Source organism: Pristiophorus japonicus, chromosome 1 (genome assembly GCF_044704955.1).
Source record: "Pristiophorus japonicus isolate sPriJap1 chromosome 1, sPriJap1.hap1, whole genome shotgun sequence".
Lineage (NCBI taxonomy): Eukaryota > Metazoa > Chordata > Chondrichthyes > Pristiophoridae > Pristiophorus > Pristiophorus japonicus.
Genome location: NC_091977.1, coordinates 522,372,312 through 522,393,058, shown reverse-complemented (window position 1 = coordinate 522,393,058; position 20,747 = coordinate 522,372,312). Strand labels below are relative to the sequence as shown.

The following is a 20,747-nucleotide window of genomic DNA, read 5'->3' as shown; positions in this document are numbered from 1 at the left end:
AGATCCCCTCGTCCTTCGAAACTCCAATGTATAAAGGCCCAGTTGATCCAGTCTCTCCTCATATGTCAGTCCCGGGAATCAGTCTGGTGAACCTTCGCTGCACTCCCTCAATAGCAAGAATGTCCTTCCTCAGATTAAGAGACCAAAACTGCACACAATACTCAGGGCTGAGATCGATAGATTTTTGGACACTGAGGGAACCGAGGGATCGGCCGGGAAAGTGGAGTTGAGGTAGAAGTTCAGCCATGGTCTTACTGGATGGCGGAGCAGGCTCGATGGGCCGTAGGGCCTACTCCTGCTCCTATTTCTCATGTTCTCATGCAGGGCAGCAACTGGAGGGCTACAATGTGGACCAGCCAGAGGAGTGGAAATCAGCCACCGTTCCATTTCCTGCTTGCTCTGCTGTCTCACTTGTTGGAAACGCATGTGCATGGACGTTGGTTGTGACGCCCTCTACAGTCAAACAGCCTGCCGAGGCAAACTCTCTATGTTCACACATGAAGAATGGCACTTGGTTGAGAGTCTGTAAGGGTACGTGAAGCAGCACTTCAACAAGTGTTGACATTTCCGATGGCGAAAATGGGCATAAGAATTGTACGGGTTGATTTGGCTCCATTTATTCGCGCAGCGACACAATGAAACAAGGAGGGTTTCTGGTTGACTAATTGGATCGCTCTGGCACAGGTGCGATGGGCCGAATGGCCTCTTCCTGTGCTGTATCATTCTAAAGTGCTCGGTCCTAATCTGTTCTCTGATTGCTTGGCAGAATCTGAAGAAGATGCAGGCGCCAAACAAGGGTCTAAGCGGTCAACCCAACATGGAGCTCGACGAACTCAATAACTTTGACTGGGTAAGATGCTGTGGTCAATTGATCAGTGCCTCCTTTTTTATTACTAATATTTGTAATATAACCAATCTCGTATTGTACAGTCGTCCGCAAAGATCTGAGGGGAGAAATTTGGCTGTTTAGCGCCACCCGTTACCACCAGAGAGGGGCGCTAATGGGTCCAAGCGCTGCGCTACGATAGCTTGCTGTGAAATTCACTGGTGATTTAGCAGTCATTTAACGCTCCGCCTTCTAGCACCATTCACTGGGTGATGTCAAGACTGTGCAACGGCCCCTTTGCGACACGTTTCCGAAATTGACTGCTTTCGCCTGCCCTTCCCCCTGGCGCTACTCCCGACAGGGGGAAGCAGACTGTGCACAGAGGATCCCGGGGCCACATCACAGGAAATGAAGAGGCAAGGGTTGAGCGTCACATTTTTAACAATTTACTTACCTTTCTTACCTGTGGAAGCTTGCTGGTAGCCTCCCTTCCATTTTATTGCAGGTTTCACGTGGTCGACCTCCCCTCCTCTTTAGGCGCTGGGATGACGGTATCCTAGCGCCTCAACTTGAGACGCGTTACCGCACTCCCGCCCCGCGATGGGCCTTCCGCGCCCGAAGAGGATTGGGCAAGGCTTCCCTTAGCGCTCCACTCTCCTCTTGGGGCGATACAGCTGAATATCCCACTTTGAGGCGATAGACATCGCCCGCCGCTAAAGGTAGCGCCCCAACGGTGTCACTGCCTCAAAGCGGGCACTAACGAATTTCTCGCCCCCGATATCTGTAGTACCTTTTAACACGCGAGCATTTCACATATATCTGGATGAATTATAGTGACCGAGTGTGACAGAAAATCACCCCGACTCGCCCAAACACCACATCCTACTCTTTGCCACTGGCTACACGATACTGACATTGCTCCACCCCCGAGTTCGGCCTTCACTCACCTGCCAAGAAGCAGCCTGAAAACCAGCCGATACACAGCAGTGCCAAGCTGAATGCAGCCATTCATAGAAGAACAGAAGAGAGCTGGAAGCGCACTTACAGGTCAATCGCCGTCTGAAAGAAAAGAGCGAGGCCAGAGTCACTCGCTGCCTGAAAGGGTGGTAGAGGCAGAAACCCTCATCGCATTTAAAAAATACTTGGATGTGCACTTAAAGTGCCATAACCTGCAGGTCTGTGGACCAAGAGCTGGAGAGTGGGATTAGGCTGGGTAGCTCTTTTCTGACCGGCGCAGACACGATGGGCATAAATATCTATAGGGCTAGATTTTCCACCACATCGGCCGTCTATGGCCCATATATGGCCCAAAACAGACCTCTATCGCCCATTTTGAGCAAAAAGTGGAAACTAGCCCCAAAATATCGCCCGAAAAACAGGTGGCTAAGTTTCCACTTTGATCGCCGAGAAGATCGTCGAAATGATAGACCACACAAGGCCTATCCCAAGTTTCAGTACCTGGCATGCACTTCGCTGGGCCGATGTAAGGCCCAAAAGAGTGCTGAGAAATAGTTGCTTTTTCTGGGCCTAAGAGAAGGAAAATGGGCACTGCGGGCACCATTTTCACTTCAGAGGAAGAGTGGAGCATTAGTTGTGAGTTATTTAGAGAGTTAGTAGTACTCCGAATATTGGGACAGGGTAGATAACTAGGTATTATTATGTTATTTTTAGTAAATGTTGAATTCATTAAATAGCTTTTACATAGTGAAGTTGTTATTAAAGTACTTGTATGTTAAAAGAATAAACAAATATGGATTAACAACTTATAGTTGATAACTAATGTAACTAATAGAGAGAAGACACACACAATTTATTGAATCAAAGATGATTTTTTAAATTTTAACAAGTATGAGAAAAAAATGTGATAAATTATCCCTCAAACCCCCTCCCCCCACCCCCGCACCAACCCTCCCTTCCCTCAAATACACAAAATCTTAACAATTAACAATTAACAATGAACAATTAACAAATAACAATTAACAAATAACAACGAACAAAACAAGAACAATTGAACAAGTAAAGAAGTTAAAAGTTATCAAAAATTTGTGAAAAAACTCCCTCCTCCCTACCTGCGGCCACGTTTCCCTCCAGGTCCAGTCCCACCCCGTGTTCATACCCCACCTGCCCATTTTGGTCTACGCAGGCCGACACCAAGACTTCGTGCAGAGTGGGACGGCAAGACTTCCTGCCGTGGTGGAGGTGACGGAGCGGAAGCCTGAAGCTCCACTTCCGAGTCAGGAGGAACTGTGTCCTCCGTACTCGCTTGCGTGCTCGGGGTCTCGCTGCGAGCAGACACAACACCTTGGGGTGCAGCGCCGTGTCCAGCCAGCAACGCGTGCCGTAGGGCATTGGTTGCGGCTGTCTGCTGCCGAATGGCCTCCAAGGTCTCCCTTGCAGTCTGTGCTTGCTCGGAAGACCAATTGGAGAAGTTTGTGCAGAACTCACTCCAGGATGCTGGAAACTGGCTCCAGTTCGTGGAGAATTGGCTTCAGTTTGCAGAGAATCCCGCGAAACCCTGGATAAAGTCGCGACCAATCGCGACTGTCTCCCTGCACAGGGATATTAAGCTCTCTGTCTGGCTCTCCATGGCAGGACCTGCGTGGGGTCGGCGTTTGCAAAATGACGCGCCTTGGCGTCGCCACCTGCACACCGCTTGGTCCCGGTGACTCTTCCATCTCAATCAAGATGGCCGCAGGTTGTTCCCCCACCCCCCACAAAAAAAATCTCATCCTCATCCTCCTGCTCCTCCTCCTCCTCCTCCTCTTGCTCCGCCTCAAGTAAACTGACGGACTGCGTTGTCACGTCCTCCTCCTCCTCTGTCTCTTCCTCCTGCGAGCTGTTGGAGGGGTCTATATTTGCGGATGTCTCCTCTACCTCGCAATGCTCAACGGACACTGCACCTTAGAAAGGTGAATGAAATTTCTGAACAACTCATAACAATACATATCAATATATATCAATATTTCAATATCAATATTTCAATATTTCAATCACCCAAAACATTGCAATATGTTTCAAAACCCCATGTGTACAAGAGTTCATCAGGGTTAACATGGCCTCATTCGTAGATCAAGACTACATTTAAATTATTGAATTATAATTGCATAACATTACATGCGTAACTACGATATTTTCGAATGTATTTAGTAATGTTTGACACGTTGCACATTTCCCATTACTCACGAGACTGAAGGGTGGGCTTGGCCACGCCACGGGTCGTGACCGAACGGCTTTCAGGCCCCACCAAGGCCACCGCAAGCTCCTCGTATGGATTAAGAATGTGCACCGTCGCGGAGCCGCCACCCGTCCTCCTTTGCTCCACGCGGTTGATACTTATCTTTTTCTGTCAATGATAATTTAACATTGCACAGCATAAGCTAATGTACTTGACAATAAACGTTGAAGACTGACAGATTTAAATCTTCAATTATTACATAACATTGCAGTGCATATGAATAACTTTTAATATTATTCTAATTACAATTTATAAACAACATGTAAATAATACATATGTGTGTTTTAAATATGATTTTTAAATATAGAATATATTTTCCAACTTACTCTGGCAGCTGCCAGCAGGCTGTTCCATCTCTTGCGGCACTGGTCAGCAGTCCGCACCTCATTATCTCCAGCCAAATTCTCCTATTTGCACAGGGTGGAGGTTTCCCATGGCCATCCCGTGTCAAGTCCTCCCACCTCATTGAGACCACATTTACAAGGGCCTCGTTGGCCTATTCACTAAAAGTTTTTGCCCTTTGCCTCTCCATCTCCCTTTGCTTTTGCGCTTGCATTGATGATATAGAAAAGATAATAGATAGCTAATAGAAAATAGATAACAGCTACTATACTAGCTATTACTAGCTATCACGTCAATCAAATTTAATAAAGATGTTTAATAGATTTGTCAAAGTTTCAAAGATTTCTTCCTCACTGCTTCTCTCCTTCTCTCCTCTCTCCTCTCTCTCCCACTCTCTCCGACCCTCCCTGTGCTTCTGAGCATGTGCGCTGGCCCATGAACACTCCAAACGCGAAAAAAAAAATCAACCCAAAAAAAAATATCCCACACATGTGCATAATAGCATTGCTCGGGAAGCTTTTTTTTTTTACTTCTGTTTGACTTCTGTTAAAAATCAGATCGCCCATTTGACATCACCGGGGTAAGGCTGAGTGGAAAATCGCAAAAAAAAAAAAAGAGCCTTGTGCCGGCGATCAGCACGGGCGAGACGACCCACATCGCTGGAACAAGGCCCATTTTTTGGGGTCTTAGCCACCTAGTGGAAAGTCTAGCCCTATGATTCTATGAGCAAACCCTCATCAGAGGACATAGTTTCTCTCTACCTTCTCAACTCCTTTAATCATCTAAAACCCCTCAATTAAATCATCTTTTAATCCGCCCATGAGAACCAAATAATGTTTACTTTCTGAGGTAACTGAAAACAGTATGGACGAAAAATTGATTGGAATAGCACCACCCATTCGTGCCTGAGAGGGGCGCAAACGAGCCGCTAAGCGTTTACCGCCAGAGCACCGCGCTGTTGACGCCTCCCGGGAACTTTAGTGGAGGTTTAGAAACATAGAAACATCGAAACTAGGTGCAGGAATAGGCCATTCAGCCCTTCGAGCCTGCACCACCATTCAATATGATCATGGCTGATCATTCACCTCAGTACCCCTTTCCTGCTTTCTCTCCATACCCCTTGATCCCTTTAGCCGTAAGGGCCATATCTAACTCCCTCTTGAATATATCTAACGAACTGGCATCAACAACTCTCTGCGGTAGAGAATTCCACAGGTTAACAACTCTCTGAGTGAAGAAGTTTCTCCTCATCTCGGTCCTAAATGGCTTACCCCTTATCCTTAGACTGTGTCCCCTGGTTCTGGACTTCCCCAACATCGGGAACATTCTTCCTGCATCTAACCTGTCCAGTCCCGTCAGAATTTTATGTTTCTATGAGATCCCGTCTCATTCTTCTAAACTCCAGTGAATACGGGCCCAGTCGATCCAGTATCTCCTCATATGTCAGTCCAGCCATCCCAGGAATCAGTCTGGTGAACCTTCGCTGCACTCCCTCAATAGCAAGAATGTCCTTCCTCAGATTAGGAGACCAAAACTGAACACAATATTCCAGGTGAGGCCTCACCAAGGCCCTGTACAACTGCAGTAAGACCTCCCTGCTCCTATACTCAAATCCTCTAGATATGAAGGCCAACATGCCATTTGCCTTCTTCACCGCCTGCTGTACCTGCATGCCAACCTTCAATGACTGATGTACCATGACACCCAGATCTCGTTGCACCTCCCCTTTTCCTAATCTGCCGCCATCCAGATAATATTCTGCCTTCGTGTTTTTGCCCCCAAAGTGGATAACCTCACATTTATCCACATTATACTGCATCTGCCATGCATTTACCCACTCACCTAACCTGTCCAAGTCACCCTGCAGCCTCTTAGCGTCCTCCTCACAGCTCACACCGCCACCCAGCTTAGTGTCATCTGCAAACTTGGAGATATTACATTCAATTCCTTCATCCAAACAATTGATGTTGACCGTTAGCACTGCACACTCTATAACGCCACCTACTTGGTGACGTAAATGCGCGAGCAACGCCCTGTTAGCGCTGCGGTCGTGAACTTCATTGGGTTCGCCTGCCGCTAATCGAGGCAGAGAAAGCAGTGGTTCCCCAACCTCCCGGGGCGATAATCAGACGGATCAGCAAGTGGGTGGTTATACGGAGCGATGTTTTCATTTACATTCACTTTATTTAAATTTATTTAAGGTTGGTTGCTGTGTTCAAGTGACCTCCCTTCCATTTATTTTGGCTCCTCGGGTGGTGTAGCTGACCTTGCCTTTAGACGTCAGGGTGTCGGTTTTCTGGCGCCTCAACTTCATTAGCGCTCCAGCCTAGCGTCCCGCGATTGAACTCTCGCGCCCTAAGAGGAGCTTCTCTTAGCGCCCCACTCCCCCTCTCAGGGCGCTAAAAATCAATATGGAGGCGGTAAACATCGCCCGGCACTAAAGTTCGCGACCAGGCGGTAATCAATTTTCCCCCCAAAGTTTATGCGATGATCATTTGTTCAGAAAAGGAGCCACTTTAAGCAGGTAGTTATCATTCTGTCAACGTTTTAAGCCTGCAAACATCTGTTCTCATATCGTGAATGAAAGTGTTGCGTCTGTTCTCGGGGTTCATGTCTCCTTCAATAATTGCAGTATAACCTGCCCAGACACAGCTAAAGTTCTCCTGTCCTGGCAACATCCTCGGAAATCTCCTCTGCACCCTCTCCAGTGCAATCACATCCTTCCTTGTAACGTGGAGACCAGAACCGCACGCAGTACTCCAGCTGTGGCCTAAATAGTATTGTGTACATTTCTAGCATAACCTCCCTGCCCTTGTACTCTATACCTCAGCTAATAAAGGAAAGCATTCCGTTTCCCTTTTTAACGACCTTTCCCTTTCAGGCGTGCTTCTGGGTGCAAGTGATGAGAGATTTGCGGAACGGTGTGAAGCTGAAGAAGGTTCAAGAGAGACAATACAACCCCCTTCCTATTGAGTACCAACTCACACCGTATGAAATGCTGATGGACGACATCCGATCGAGAAGGTACACCCTGCGGAAAGTTATGGTGAGTCATTGATACCAACCTGCTCATGCACGAGGCACCGTTTGGTCAAGAGGTGTATGTCGGTGTGTGATCAAATTAAGGGTCCTAGAGGGCCCCCGATTTAAATATATTCATGAGGCTCCCCCGCCTCCCTTCAACAGGCTTCTTGGCCGCCTCCAAAAAAAGTGTGCGGTTAAATGGCGGCGGACGGGAGCTCATTGGTAACGCAGCCATAAACTGGACAGGGCAGGGTTAAAATCTTTGGGCTTCTGATCTCGCAGCACTGAACCAACTATCGCGTGTTAGGATTTTTATTGGATAGGGAACGGAGAAGGGCAATGAGATTTTAATTGCCTCGTGTAAATTTATAATGTATACTGAGTATTAATGCTCTAGTTGTGGTGGTTTATGTCTCACTTACTGCACGTATCTATGCCAGAAGTCACACAATTGCTCATGTGATGAGGGCGTTCACGTACTCTAAAACTGTTCTCTCGCTCATCAGTGCGATCTGCCACCAATCATTGTTTAATCTGTGCAACAGTGCCCACTTTCTGAGGGTTGTAGTTATTTATTTTAATAATCTAACCCAAAATGAAAATCTTGATTGCTGTTTTAACAAGGACCAGCCACTTCTATGTTAATCGCACAATCGCCTTTTGGCTCCGCCTCGTTACAGTAACTTTGTATCATGAAACAGAGCTTGACTGAGTTCAGTGATTGAAGAAAATCTTGCATTTATATAGCGCGTTTCATGACCTGAGAACATTCCACAGCGCTTTACAGCCAACGAAGTACTTTTTGAAGTGTAGTTGCTGTTGTAATGTAGGAAACGCAGCAGCCAATTTTCACACAACCAGCAGTGTTATAATCACCAGATGATCTGTTTGAGTGATGCTGATTGAGGGATAAACATTGGCCAGGACATTGGGGATAACTCCCCTTCTCTTCAAAATAGTGGTCATGTGATCTTGTATGTCCACCTGAGAAAGCAGACAGGGCCTCGGTCTAACGTCTCATGGTTAAGGCCACGTTGTTGCCTAATCCTAAGCAGTGTAACATAGGAACATAGAAAATAGGTGCAGGAGTAGGCCATTCGGCCCTTTGAGCCACCATTCAACATGATCATGGCTGATCATTCACCTCAGAACCCCTTTCCTGCTTTCTCTCCATACCCCTTGATCCCTTTAGTCTTAAGGGCCATATCTAACTCCCTCTTGAATATAGCCAATGAACTGGCATCAACAACTTTCTGTGGTAGAGAATTCCACAGGTTAACAACTCTCTGAGTGAAGGAAGTTGCTCCTCATCTCGGTCCTAAATGGCCTACCCCTTATCCTTAGACTGTGACCCCTGGTTCTGGACTTCCCCGACATCGGGAACATTCTTCCTGCATCTAACCTGTCCAGTCCCGTCAGAATTTTATATGTTTCTATGAGATCCCCTCTCATCCTTCTAAACTCCAGTGAATACAGGCCCAGTCAGTCCAGTCTCTCCTCATATGTCAGTCCTGCCATCCGGGAGTCTGGTGAACCTTCGCTGCACTCCCTCAACAGCAAGAACGTCGTTCCTCAGATTAGGAGACCAAAACTGAACACGATATTCCAGGTGAGGTCTCACCAAGGCCCTGTATAACTGCAGCAAGACCTCCCTGCTCCTATACTCAAATCCCCTAGCTATGAAGGCCAACATACCATTTGCTGCCTTCACCGCCTGCTGAACCTGCATGCCAACATTCAATGACTGATGTACCATGACACCCAAGTCTCGTTGCACCTCCCCTTTTCCTAATCTGTCGCCATTCAGATAATATTCTTCCCTCCTGTTTTTGCCACCAAAGTGGATAACCTCTCATTTATCCACATTGTACTGCATCTGCCATGCATTTGCCCACTCACCTAGCCTGTCCAAGTCACCCTGCAGCCTCTTAGCATCCTCCTCACAGCTCACACCGCCACCCATCTGCAAACTTGGAGATATTACACTCAATTCCTTCATCTAAATCATTGATGTATATTGTAAATAGCAGGGGTCCCAGCACTGAACCCTGCGGCACCCCATTAGTCACCGCCATTCTGAAAAGGACCCATTTATCCCGACTCTCTGCTTCCTATCTGCCAACCAGTTCTCTATCTACTCTATATACATTACTCCCAATACCATGTGATTTAATTTTGCATGCTAATCTCTTGTGTGAGACCTTATCAAAAGCCTTTTAAAAGTCCAAATACACCACATCCACTGGTTCTCCCTTGTCCACTCTACTAGTTACATCCTCAAAAAATTCTAGAAACATAGAAATTAGGTGTAGGAGTAGGCCATTCGGCCCTTCGAGCCTGCACCACCATTCAATAAGATCATGGCTGATCATTCACCTCAGTATCCCTTTCCTGCTTTCTCTCCATACCCCTTGATCCCTCTCCATACCCCTTGATCAAAATTTGTCAAGCATGATTTCCCTTTCATAAATCCATGCTGACTTGGACCGATCCTGTCACTGCCTTCCAAATGCGCTGCTATTTCATCTTTAATAATTGATTCCAACATTTTCCCCACTACTGATGTCAGGCTAACCGATCTATAATTCCCCGTTTTCTCTCTCCCTCCTTTTTTACATTAGCTACCCTCCAGTCCATAGGAACTGATCCCAAGTCGATGGACTGTTGGAAAATGATCAACAATGCATCCACTATTTCTAGGACCACTTCCTTAAGTACTCTGGGATGCAGACAATCAGGCCCCGGGGATTTATCAGCCTTCGATCCTATCAATTTCCCCAACACAATTTGCTGACTAATAAGGATTTCTTTAGGCCAGCAGAAAGATAAGTCAGGGATATTAAAAGGCAACAAAAATCACCCCTCTGCCAAATCCACCGCGTTTTGAAAGCCCTACTGCCTTTGTCTCCACTATCTCACCTTGCAGATTAATCCAAACATTTATCACTGTTTCAGCAGAAGGGGCATTTTTTGTATATCGGCGTGAGTCCGTTTGCAATAGGTATGGACTGGTGTCAATCTTGCTGAAGAGGTAATGTGCCAATAGCACCCAAATGTCTGTGATCATCAACTAATTGCATAATTAGTCACAGCTCCTGGTCACAGGTCTGGTCAGATGCTAGTGTTGAGAGTCGAAAATTGCAGGCGGGTTAAAACTTACAGGGACACAGACGACTGAAGGATGTCAGCAGAATGGGAGTAGATGAATTCTTGCGGCCTTTAGAAATGCTCAAAATTCGTCGAACTGTATTGGCATCCTTTGTCAAGCATGAGTCAGGAGGTAAGTCATGAATCAGTCCAGTCCACCAACACCCTGTTTGACAGCTACTGAAGAGGAGGTGGTGCAGCACATAGAAACATAGAAAATAGGTGCAGGAGTAGGCCATTCGGCCCTTCGAGCCTGCACCGCCATTCAATAAGATCATGGCTGATCATTCACCTCAATACCCCTTTCCTGCTTTCTCTCCATACCCCTTGATCCCTTTAGCAGTAAAGGCCATATCTAACTCCCCCTTGAATATATCCAATGAACTGGCATCAACAACTATCTGCGGTAGGGAATTCCACAGGTTAACAACTCTCTGGGGGAAGCGGCTTCTCCTCATCTCAGTCCTAAATGGCTTAACCCTTATCCTTAGACTGTGTCCACTGGTTCTGGACTTCCCCAACATCGGGAACATTCTTCCTGCATCTAACCTGTCCAGTCACGTCAGAATTTTATATGAGATCCCCTCTCATCCTTCTAAACTCCAGTGAATACAGGCCCAGTCGATCCAGTCTCTCCTCATATGTCAGTCCTGCCTTGTATTGAGACGGGTAGCTATGTGTTTGTCACTTCACCACACCATTCCCATAGGCCAGCATGCTCGCAATGAGGCAGAGCCATGCTTGAGGCTGCAGTTGATCGGTTTTAGCACTGGCTGTAACAGTCTACGTTGCACAGAAATCTAGGCTGACACTCCAGTGCAGTGCTGAGGGAGTGCTGCACTGTCGGAGATGCCGTTTTTCGGGTGAGAAATTAAACCGAGGCCACCGTTTGCCCTCTCGCATGGACGTAAAAGATTCCACTATTTCGAAGAATCATAGAAATTTACAGCACGGAAGGAGGCCATTTTGCCCATCGTGTCCACACCGATCGACCAAGAGCTACCCAGCCTAATCCCACTTTCCAGCTCTTGGTCCGTAGCCCTGTAGGTTGCGGCACTTCTTAAGTGCACAACCAAGTATTTTTTATATGTGGTGAGGGTTTCTGCCTCTACCACCCTTTCAGGCAGTGAGTTCCAGACCCCCACCACCCTCTGGGTGAAGAAATTTCCCCTCATATCTCCTCTAAAGCTCCCCCCAATTACTTTAACTCTGCCTCCTGGTTGTTGATCCCTCTGCCAAGTGAAACAGGTCCTTCCTATCCACTCTATCCAGGCCCCTCATAATTTTATACAGCTCAATCAGGTCTCCTCTCAGCCACCAAAGAAAACAGACCCAGCATCTCCAATCTTTCCTCGTAGTTTAAATTCTCCAGTCCAGGCAACATTTTTGTAAATTTCCTCTGCGCCCTTTCCAGTGCAATCACATCTTTCCTGTAATGTGGTGACCAGAACTGCACACAGTACTCCAGCTGCGACCTAACCAGTGTTTTATACAGTTCAAGCAGAACCTCCTTGCTCTTGTATTCCATGCCTTGACTAATAAAGGCAAGACCTCAACTCTACTTTCCCTCCTGGTCCCCATATCCCTTGATTCCTCTAGAGTACAAATCTCTTAACATCTTCCAATTCTGATGAAGGATCGCCTTCTAAGTTTGAGATTTCTAAGTTTACAAGCAAGTACAGAGCCTGGGAAAGGGGGGAGGGGAGGAAAGAACAAAAGGGAGGGGCCCATGATGGGCAGGAGAGATTAAATGACAAAAAGGATGATGGTGCAAGGTAAATCATAGGCGGTTCCTCGAATCGAGGACGACTTTCTTCCACATCATAAAGTTTCAATGAAGGACCTAATATTCCAGGTCCCGAACTAAATATTGAAGGGTGGAAGATGCCTGTGCGTGGATTTTTTTAACGTGTGGTGGCCGTTGCACACCAGCCACCGCACGGGCTTGACAGAGCTAGGTCTTGATCCAGTGGCAAGGGTTAACCAGGACGACTGGAGACCAGTTCTGCTACACGGACCTAGTTCACACATATCGCAGTGTGGACTGGGCCCGTGCTGCCTCTGGGCCCCTGGCCCTGAACTCACGCCTCCCCTGGGCCCCCGATCACGTCCCTCCACAGTCTCTCACTGCTCCTTCGCCCCGACCTCGCCGCTGTACCTGCCCACACTTCAATCACCGACCTGGACCTTGATGACGTCACTCTTCGCTCCTCCTTCCGCTCCCCGGCCTGCTCCGATGGTGCTCGCAGGCCGGGGGCCGCTCAGTGCAAGGTAAAAAGGGGATGGTAATAGGACAAAAAAAGAAACAAAGGATGGGTCCTGGGGTGGTGTAAATGGGAATAGCAGAACAGCAGAGGGGGAGGGAAGAATGAGTTGAAGAATGAGTTGAAGCTCCGTAACTCCCTTGTTCCATGGCTGGTTTATCTTTCAGTTGGTCGCCAAGTCCTGCTGTGTCTTCCACATACATTTTAAAGCCTTTTCTATTACCCTGTGATAGACCATCTGCGCAGTATGATTAATACATATTGATTTGTTTAGAGTCTGCCCCAGGAAAGCACAAACAAAATTAACTGGAGCTATTTGTCCTGGTTAACATTATTGATGTGCCACATGCCTCTAATTAGACTGGAGCACAACTTTCAGTCAGCTTGGGTTTCTCTGCTTCACTCATGGGGAGTGATCATTGACCAATTGAACAAATACTTCGGTTCTGTCTTCACGATGAGAGACACAAATAACCTTCCGATTGTAGGGGACAGTGGGTCTAGTGAGAAGGAGGAACTGAAGGATATCCTTATTAGGCGGGAAATTGTGTTAGGGAAATGGATTGGATTGAAGGCCGATAAATCCCCGGGGCCTGATAGTCTGCATCCCAGAGTACTTAAGGAAGTGGCCCTATAAACAGTGGATGCATTGGTGATCATTTTCCAACAGTCTATCGACTCTGGATCAGTTCCTATGGACTGGAGGGTAGCTAATGTAACACTACTTTTTAAAAAAGGAGGGAGAGAGAAAACAGGTAATTATAGACCAGTTAGCCTGACATCAGTAGTGGGGAAAATGTTGGAATCAATCATTAAGGATGAAATAGCAGCGTAGTTGGAAAGCAGTGACAGGATCGGACCAAGTCAGCATGGATTTATGAAAGGGAAATCATGCTTGACGAATCTTCTGGAATTTTTTGAGGATGTAACTAGCAGAGTAAACAAGGGAGAACCAGTGGATGTGGTGTATTCGGACTTTCAAAAGGCTTTTGACAAGGTCCCGCACAAGAGATTGGTGTGCAAAATCAAAGCGCATGGTATTGGGGGTAATGTACTGACATGGATAGAGAACTGGTTGGCAGACAGGAAGCAGAGAGTCGGGATAAACGGGTCCTTTTCAGAATGGCAGGCAGTGATGAGTGGAGTGCCGCAGGGCTCAGTGCTGGGACCTCAGCTCTTTACAATATACATTAACGATTTAGATGAAGAAATTGAGTGTAATATCTCCAAGTTTGTGGATGACACTAAACTGGGTGCCGGTGTGAGCTGTGAGGAGGATGTAGGGTGACTTGGACAGGTTAGGTGAGTGGGCAAATGCATGGCAGATGTGAATAAATGTGAGGTTATCCATTTTGGGGGCAAAAACACAAAGGCAGAATATTATCTGGATGGCGGCAGATTAGGAAAAGGGGAGGTGCAACGAGACCTGGGTGTCATGGTTCATCAGTCACTGTAAGTGGGCATGCAGGTACAGCAGGCGGTGAAGAAGGCAAATGGTATGTTGGCCTTCATAGCTACGGGATTTGAGTATCAGAGCAGGGAGGTCTTACTGCAGTTGTACAGGGCTTTAGTGAGGCCTCACCTGGAATATTGTGTACAGTTTTGGTCTCCTAATCTGAGGAAGGACGTTCTTGCTATTGAGGGAGTGCAGCGAAGGTCCACCAGACTGATTCCAGGGATGGCAGGACTGTCATATGAGGAGAGACTGGATCGACTGGGCCTTTATTCACTGGAGTTTAGAAGGATGAGTGGGGATCTCATAGAAACATATAAAATTCTGACGGGACTAGACAGGTTAGATGCGGGAAGAATGTTCCCGATGTTGGGGAAGTCCAGAACCAGGGGACATAGTCTTAGGATAAGGGGTAGGCCATTTAGGACTGAGATGAGGAGAAACTTCTTCACTCAGAGAGTTGTTAACCAATGGAATTCCCTGCCGCAGAGAGTTGTTGATGCCAGTTCATTGGATATATTCAAGAGGGAGTTAGATATGGCCCTTACGGCTAAGAGGATCAAGGGGTATGGCGAGAAAGCAGGAAAAGGGTACTGAGGGAATGATCAGCCATGATCTTATTGAATGGCGGTGCAGGCTCGAAGGGCCGAATGGCCTACTCCTGCAACTATTTTCTATGTTTCTATGTTCTGGTTTGAAAATGTTGGCTATTTTAATGGATGCCATTCATCAAAATGAATCGATTTATTTAGACGTCCTTACAGCCTCTGTGGTTAGTCCGAGTTTGGCGATGAGCAGCCAGGGCCTGAAGCCATGTGGTATACGTGATTCTGCTAGGGAGGGAACTCTACCGCCCTTACCCGGTCTGGCCGATATGTGACTCCAGACCCACAGCAATATGGTTGACTCTTAACTGCCCCTCTGAAATGGCCCAGCAAGTCACTCAGTTGTACCAAAGAACAGCGGTTCAAGAAGGCGGCTCACCTCCAACTTCTCGAGGCAATTAGGGACAGGCAATAAATGTTGGCCTTGCCTGCGAAGCCCACATGCCATGAACGAATAAATAAAAATCAAAACTCCCCGGCTCTTACCCATATAGGAATGCAGGAACATGAGGCGGCCATTCAGCCCCTCAAGTCTGTTCCGCCATTCATTGAAATCATGGCTGGTCTGCGACCTAACTCCGTATACCCGCCTTTGGCCCATATCCCTTAATACCTTTTAAAAAAAAACATAACGGCAGGATTGTACCTGCAGAGCGTCTCTGCTTCTGCCCCTGCAGAGTATACAGTGTCAGTAGCAGACTGTCCTCTGGAAGGTTCCCCATTCCACTGGTTCCTCCGGGAGCCTGCGTGACCGTGATTGAATTTCAATCATTGTCCCGACTGTCCCAAATAGGCTGGAAAATTGGTGCACTGTTGGCTTCTGAATTGGTGCCGGATCCTCACAGTAATATCATTTTATGGCTACTTTTGAAAGGGAGCTGGTAGAAAGGGGCCCCATTTTTTTGAAGGCAACATTTGGTGTGTTATGATCAGGAATGCTTCGTCTGAAAGGTGGTGGAGGCAGATTCAATAGTAATTATCAGAAGTGAGTTGGATAAATACTTGAAAAATTTCCAGGACTGTGAGGAAGGAGCAGGGGGAGTGGGACTAATTGGATCGGCCTTTCAAAGCGCTGGCACAGGCACGATGGGCCGAATGGCCTCCTTCTATGATACAGAGAGGGAACTGGGCCTGAAATTGGATATTTGGCTGTGCAAGCCGTTATTTGGACTTTTCAGCTCCCCATTCAAATTGAAACTGCTTCAATACACAAGGGGAGGATGTTAGGACTTGGATTTATATAGCGCCTTTCACGACCACCGGATGTCTCAAAGCGCTTTGCAGCCAGTGAAGTACTTTTGGAGTGTAGTCACTGTTGTAATGTGGGAACGGTGTCTACGCTCCAGTGACTAATCTGCTGTTCTGTACGAGAGGTCCGTGGAGGAGCCAGGTGTTCCATACAACATTGTCTATTAAGTTTTATAAACTTTGGTGAAGTCACTTGATATAGCCAGACACACCCAATCTTTAACCAAAACAGGATCAATCGACTGGGAAACTGCTAAGAGGAATAAAAGCAAATTACCTCAAGGCTGCTACGTGAGTTATAAAAGAAACACTTACAGGTTAGTACGCTGAAGGTTAATTAAAGCAGTGCGCTCCCTGTGCAGTTATAAATGAGATTCTAAACCAAAGGGAAAATAAATGAGTCAAATACTGGTCCCAATTGCAGTGCGATGTTGAAGAATGATTATACTTCATTACTGCAGTTGCTGTCAAAGTGAATTAAATTACCACGCTGCTGGCATGTACACACTAATTGATTTAGTAAAGGACTAGAACATATTTGAGTCAAGTGCTAACCTTCACTTTAGGACAATCGTGGAATCTTACTGCACAGAAGGAGCCCATAGGGCCAATCGTGCCTAAGACAGCTTTTTGTTAGAGCTGTCCAATTAGTCCCACTCCCCCTGCTCTTTCCCCAATAGCCCTACAAATGTTTTCTCTTCAAGTCTATATCTAATTCCCCTTTAGAAAGTTACGATTGAATTGGCTTCCACCACCCTTTCAGGCAGTGCATTCCAGATCACCATAACTCGCTGCAAAAAAAGAATTCTTCTCATCTCCCCTCTGGTTCTTGCCAAATATCTTAAATCTCTGGTTACCGACCCTGCTGCCAGGGGAAACAGTTTCTCCTTAGTTACTCTATCAAAACCCCTCATCATTTTGAACACCTCGATTAAATTTCCTTCTCTGCTCCAAGGAGAACAGCCCCAGCTGTCTGAAGGGCATGCACATGTGGTAATCCTGAGAGAGTGCCAGCAGTTTAAACTATATAAATTAATGGTTGTAAAGTCATGTGTAGCAAACGCCCAACTTTCCAATACACACCTCTGTCAGCCGAGACACACCAGCAATAATGTAAAGTTGAACACAACTCGTTTATTATGTAATCTTTCTCACAATGTATTTCTCATTCGAGAGTAACAGTTTATTCAGGAGTGGTGTAGCATGCAGAAATCGAGCGCAGGCAGTGGAAAGAGCGTGCGGCAAACCAGTCCCACCCACCCTTTCCTTCAACGACTATCTGTCCCACCTATGACAGGGACTGTGGTTCTCGTATTGGACTGTTCAGCCACCTAAGGACTCATTTTTAAGAGTGGAAGCAAGTCTTCCTTGATTCCAAGGGACTGCCGATGACAAGCAATCAAATACTTCAGGATAGCTGACGATACTTGTTTCTCACAAGTTTGACTCACCCCTGGCTTTTTGTTGTTTTGTATGACGGGAAAAGCTTATAACGGGACGTCTAGTTTGGCTGTCCATTCGATGTCCTCCTGAGATGCCGAGTGGAGAAATGAGGTGCCTCCCACAACAGATCTCAGTGGGCAGGTTGATGCGACGTGTTCCATGGTCTGGGACTCATGGCCACAGTCACACTTCGGGTCTGCCCTCATCCTCCACTGGTGGAGCAGGAGGTCGCATCGTCCGTGTCCTGTGCGGATTGGGTTGGGCGCTGTCCACTGTCTCCAAGGGAGGTCGAAGCCAGGGCCCTCTGCTGTTGGATCAGTGATGAGGCGTTGCACCCCTGGTCATTCCATGACTCCAGGATCTCTCCTTCAGTTGGCTCGATGCCTCCAAAACTCTTTGCTTCCCATCTATTTGTGTCGAGGATTCCATCGCACCGCAGAAGTTTGCAGTACAGAAGGAGGCCATTAGGCCCATTCCTTTCATATCTGTATACTAAATTGCAAGGGGTACAAGTAAATCGCGGTTTCGCCTGGAAGGAGTGTTTGGGGCCCTGGACAGTAGAGAAGGAAAGAGGTTAAAGGGCAGGTGTTGTATCTCCACACTGGCATGGGAATGTTACTTTAATTCCCCACTCCACTCTCACTCTGATCGCTCCGTCCTTGGTCTCCTACACTGTTCCAACGAAGCACAAGCTAAGCTCGAGGAACAGCACCTCATCTTTCGACTAGGTACGTTACAGCCTTCTGGACTCAACATTGAGTTCAACAATTTCAGACCATAACCTCTGCCCATATTTCACATGGCAGCTGTTGACGATTCTGCCACTCCCATTTGTACCTCCTCTAGACCCATCTTGTGTTTCTTTACTTGTCCCATTGCCATCTATTTTCACCTTGCACGATCGTCCCTTTTGTCATTTAATCTCTCCTGCCCTCAGCCCTATCACAGACCTTCCCCTTTGTTGATTGCTCCCCTCTCCCGTTCCCTGCCCCTAAACTTGCTTAAACACATGTTACATCTCTAACTTTTTCCAGTTCTGACGCAAGGTCATCGACTTGAAACATTAGGGGCGAAATTGCCCTTTTGTATAGCCCCATTCGCGCCTCCAGGGGGCGGTAATGTGGTACAATGAGGTTATCGCCCGGGGGAAAGGGGGAGATAGCTCCTCCGGGGAAATTGCCCTGGAGATTTGGGGGTGGGGGCGTTATACTGTTAGCGGCGTGCGATTTATGTCCGGGGCAGGCGCACGCATGACGATGACGATGACATCCCCGTGCGCGTCGACTCCTTCGCGCCCCGCAGTGAGGATAGCGCCAGCTGATGTCACCGTCAGCGTAGCAAGTTGCAAAGCTGAAGGACATCCGCCGCTGGGGCCCCCCCTTAAAGGGAAGGCCGTTTGCGCCATGCGCCGCCGACAGTGGCGGCCCTTGCCTCGACCGGGCCGTCATCCTGCGGACCGGCGCTTCGTTATGGGTGCCGGGCGGTTAGCCCGGTCGAGGGCGTCCCTGGTGGCCCAGTGGCGGCTGGCAAAGGGCCTGCAGAGTGCGCAGTGGCCCTCCCCGTGTAAGGGCTACATGGAGCATCCGCGTAGCGCTGATGTTGACAACAGGGGGACAACAGTACCGTCCCGGGAGTGCTCCTCCACGGACGCAGAGTGCCTCCGATAGCGCTGCGCGTCCGTTGAGGGTCAGAAGGGCTGAATTCCACGCTGGGGTGGAACCTCCGGGCCAGACGATAAATGTCCCAGCCCTGGAAAGTTACCGCCTCCAAAAGGGACGCAGGGCAATTTTGCCTCCACGAGCTGTTTCTCTCTCCATCCGACCCGCTGAGTATTTCCAGCATTTCCTGTTTTTGTTTCAGATTTCCAGCATCCGCAGTACTTTGCTTTCCTATCATATCTGAGCTGCTTAAGCAATCCAACCCTAATCTTCATGCCCTGTTAGCTTCCCATAGCCCTTGAGATTCCTCCTCCCTCACCTCTTTCCATTTTTCCCACGATGGCTCCAGGGCTGACTTCCATCCACATGTGTAAGTCCGTTCTAAATGTTTAAGTACAGTTCTCAACCATTAAGATTGGAAAGGTCAAATGCTAATAGTGCACAATTCACCAGTGTAAGTTAATTTGTATAATTATTCACTGCCGCAGATGTAGAAACAGCTGATGTAGCTTAGTGAGCACAGTAGCAGTGGGAGAGAAGAATGCAAGGGAAATTTAAAGGGATTAGACGAGTCAAAGTATGGGACAAAAATACAGAGAGCATTTGGAGAGTCCCACCAAGCATCTCAACACATTGCAAGGCTGAGGGGGCACGGCATTGAGATGTGGCAGGCAAAAATGAAGGAGAGGAAAACCTGTTAAGAGTTGAAGTAGATCCCTTGCAGTCAGAATCAGGGGAATTCATAATGGGGAATAAGGAAATGGCAGACCAATTGAACAAATATTTTGGTTCTGTCTTCACAAAGGAAGGCACGAATAACCTCCCGAAAATACTAAGGGACCGAGGGTCGAGCGAGAAGGGGGAACTGAAGGAAATCCTTATTAGTCAGGAAATGGTGTTAGGGAAATTGAAGGGACTGAAGGCCGATAAATCCCCAGGACCTGATAGTCTGCATCCCAGAGTACTTAAGGAATGGCCCTAGAAATAGTGGATGCATTGGTAGTCATTTTCCAACGTTCTATAGATTCTGGTTCAGTTCCTGTGGATTGGAGGGTAGCTAATGTAACCCCACTTTTTAAAAAAGTAGGGAGAGAGAAAACACGGAATTATAGACTGGTTAGCCTGACATCGGTAGCGGGGAAAATGTTGGAATCAATTATTAAAGATGGAATAGCAGCGCGTTGGGAAAGCAGTGACAGGATCGGTCCAATTCAGCATGGATTTATGAAAGGGAAATCATGCTTGACAAAAATTCTGGAGTTTTTTGAGGATGTAACTAGTAGAGTGGACAAGGGAGAACCAGTGGATGTGCTGTATTTGGACTTTCAAAAGGCTTTTGACAAGGTCCCACACAAGAGATTAGTCTGCAAAATTAAGGCACATGGTATTGGGGGTAATGTACTGACGTGGATAGAGAACTGGTTGGCAGACAGGAAGCAAAGAGTGGCAATAAATGGGTCCTTTTCAGAATGGCAGGCAGTGACTAGTGAGGTGCCGCAGGG

The 20,747-nt window shown here is 47.3% G+C and overlaps 1 protein-coding gene across 4 annotated transcripts in view; it reads left to right on the top strand.

Annotated features, from left to right (window-relative positions):
* Positions 1 to 20,747, top strand: part of LOC139277661 (protein spire homolog 1-like) — a 377,805-nt gene that overhangs the window by 246,526 nt on the left and 110,532 nt on the right. For all 4 annotated transcript variants that reach the window (XM_070896458.1, XM_070896440.1, XM_070896449.1 and 1 more), the window contains exons 5-6: positions 767 to 850; positions 7,285 to 7,449. In XM_070896458.1, the coding sequence (XP_070752559.1) occupies positions 767 to 850; positions 7,285 to 7,449 (249 nt within the window). The remainder of the gene's footprint in view (positions 1 to 766; positions 851 to 7,284; positions 7,450 to 20,747) is intronic.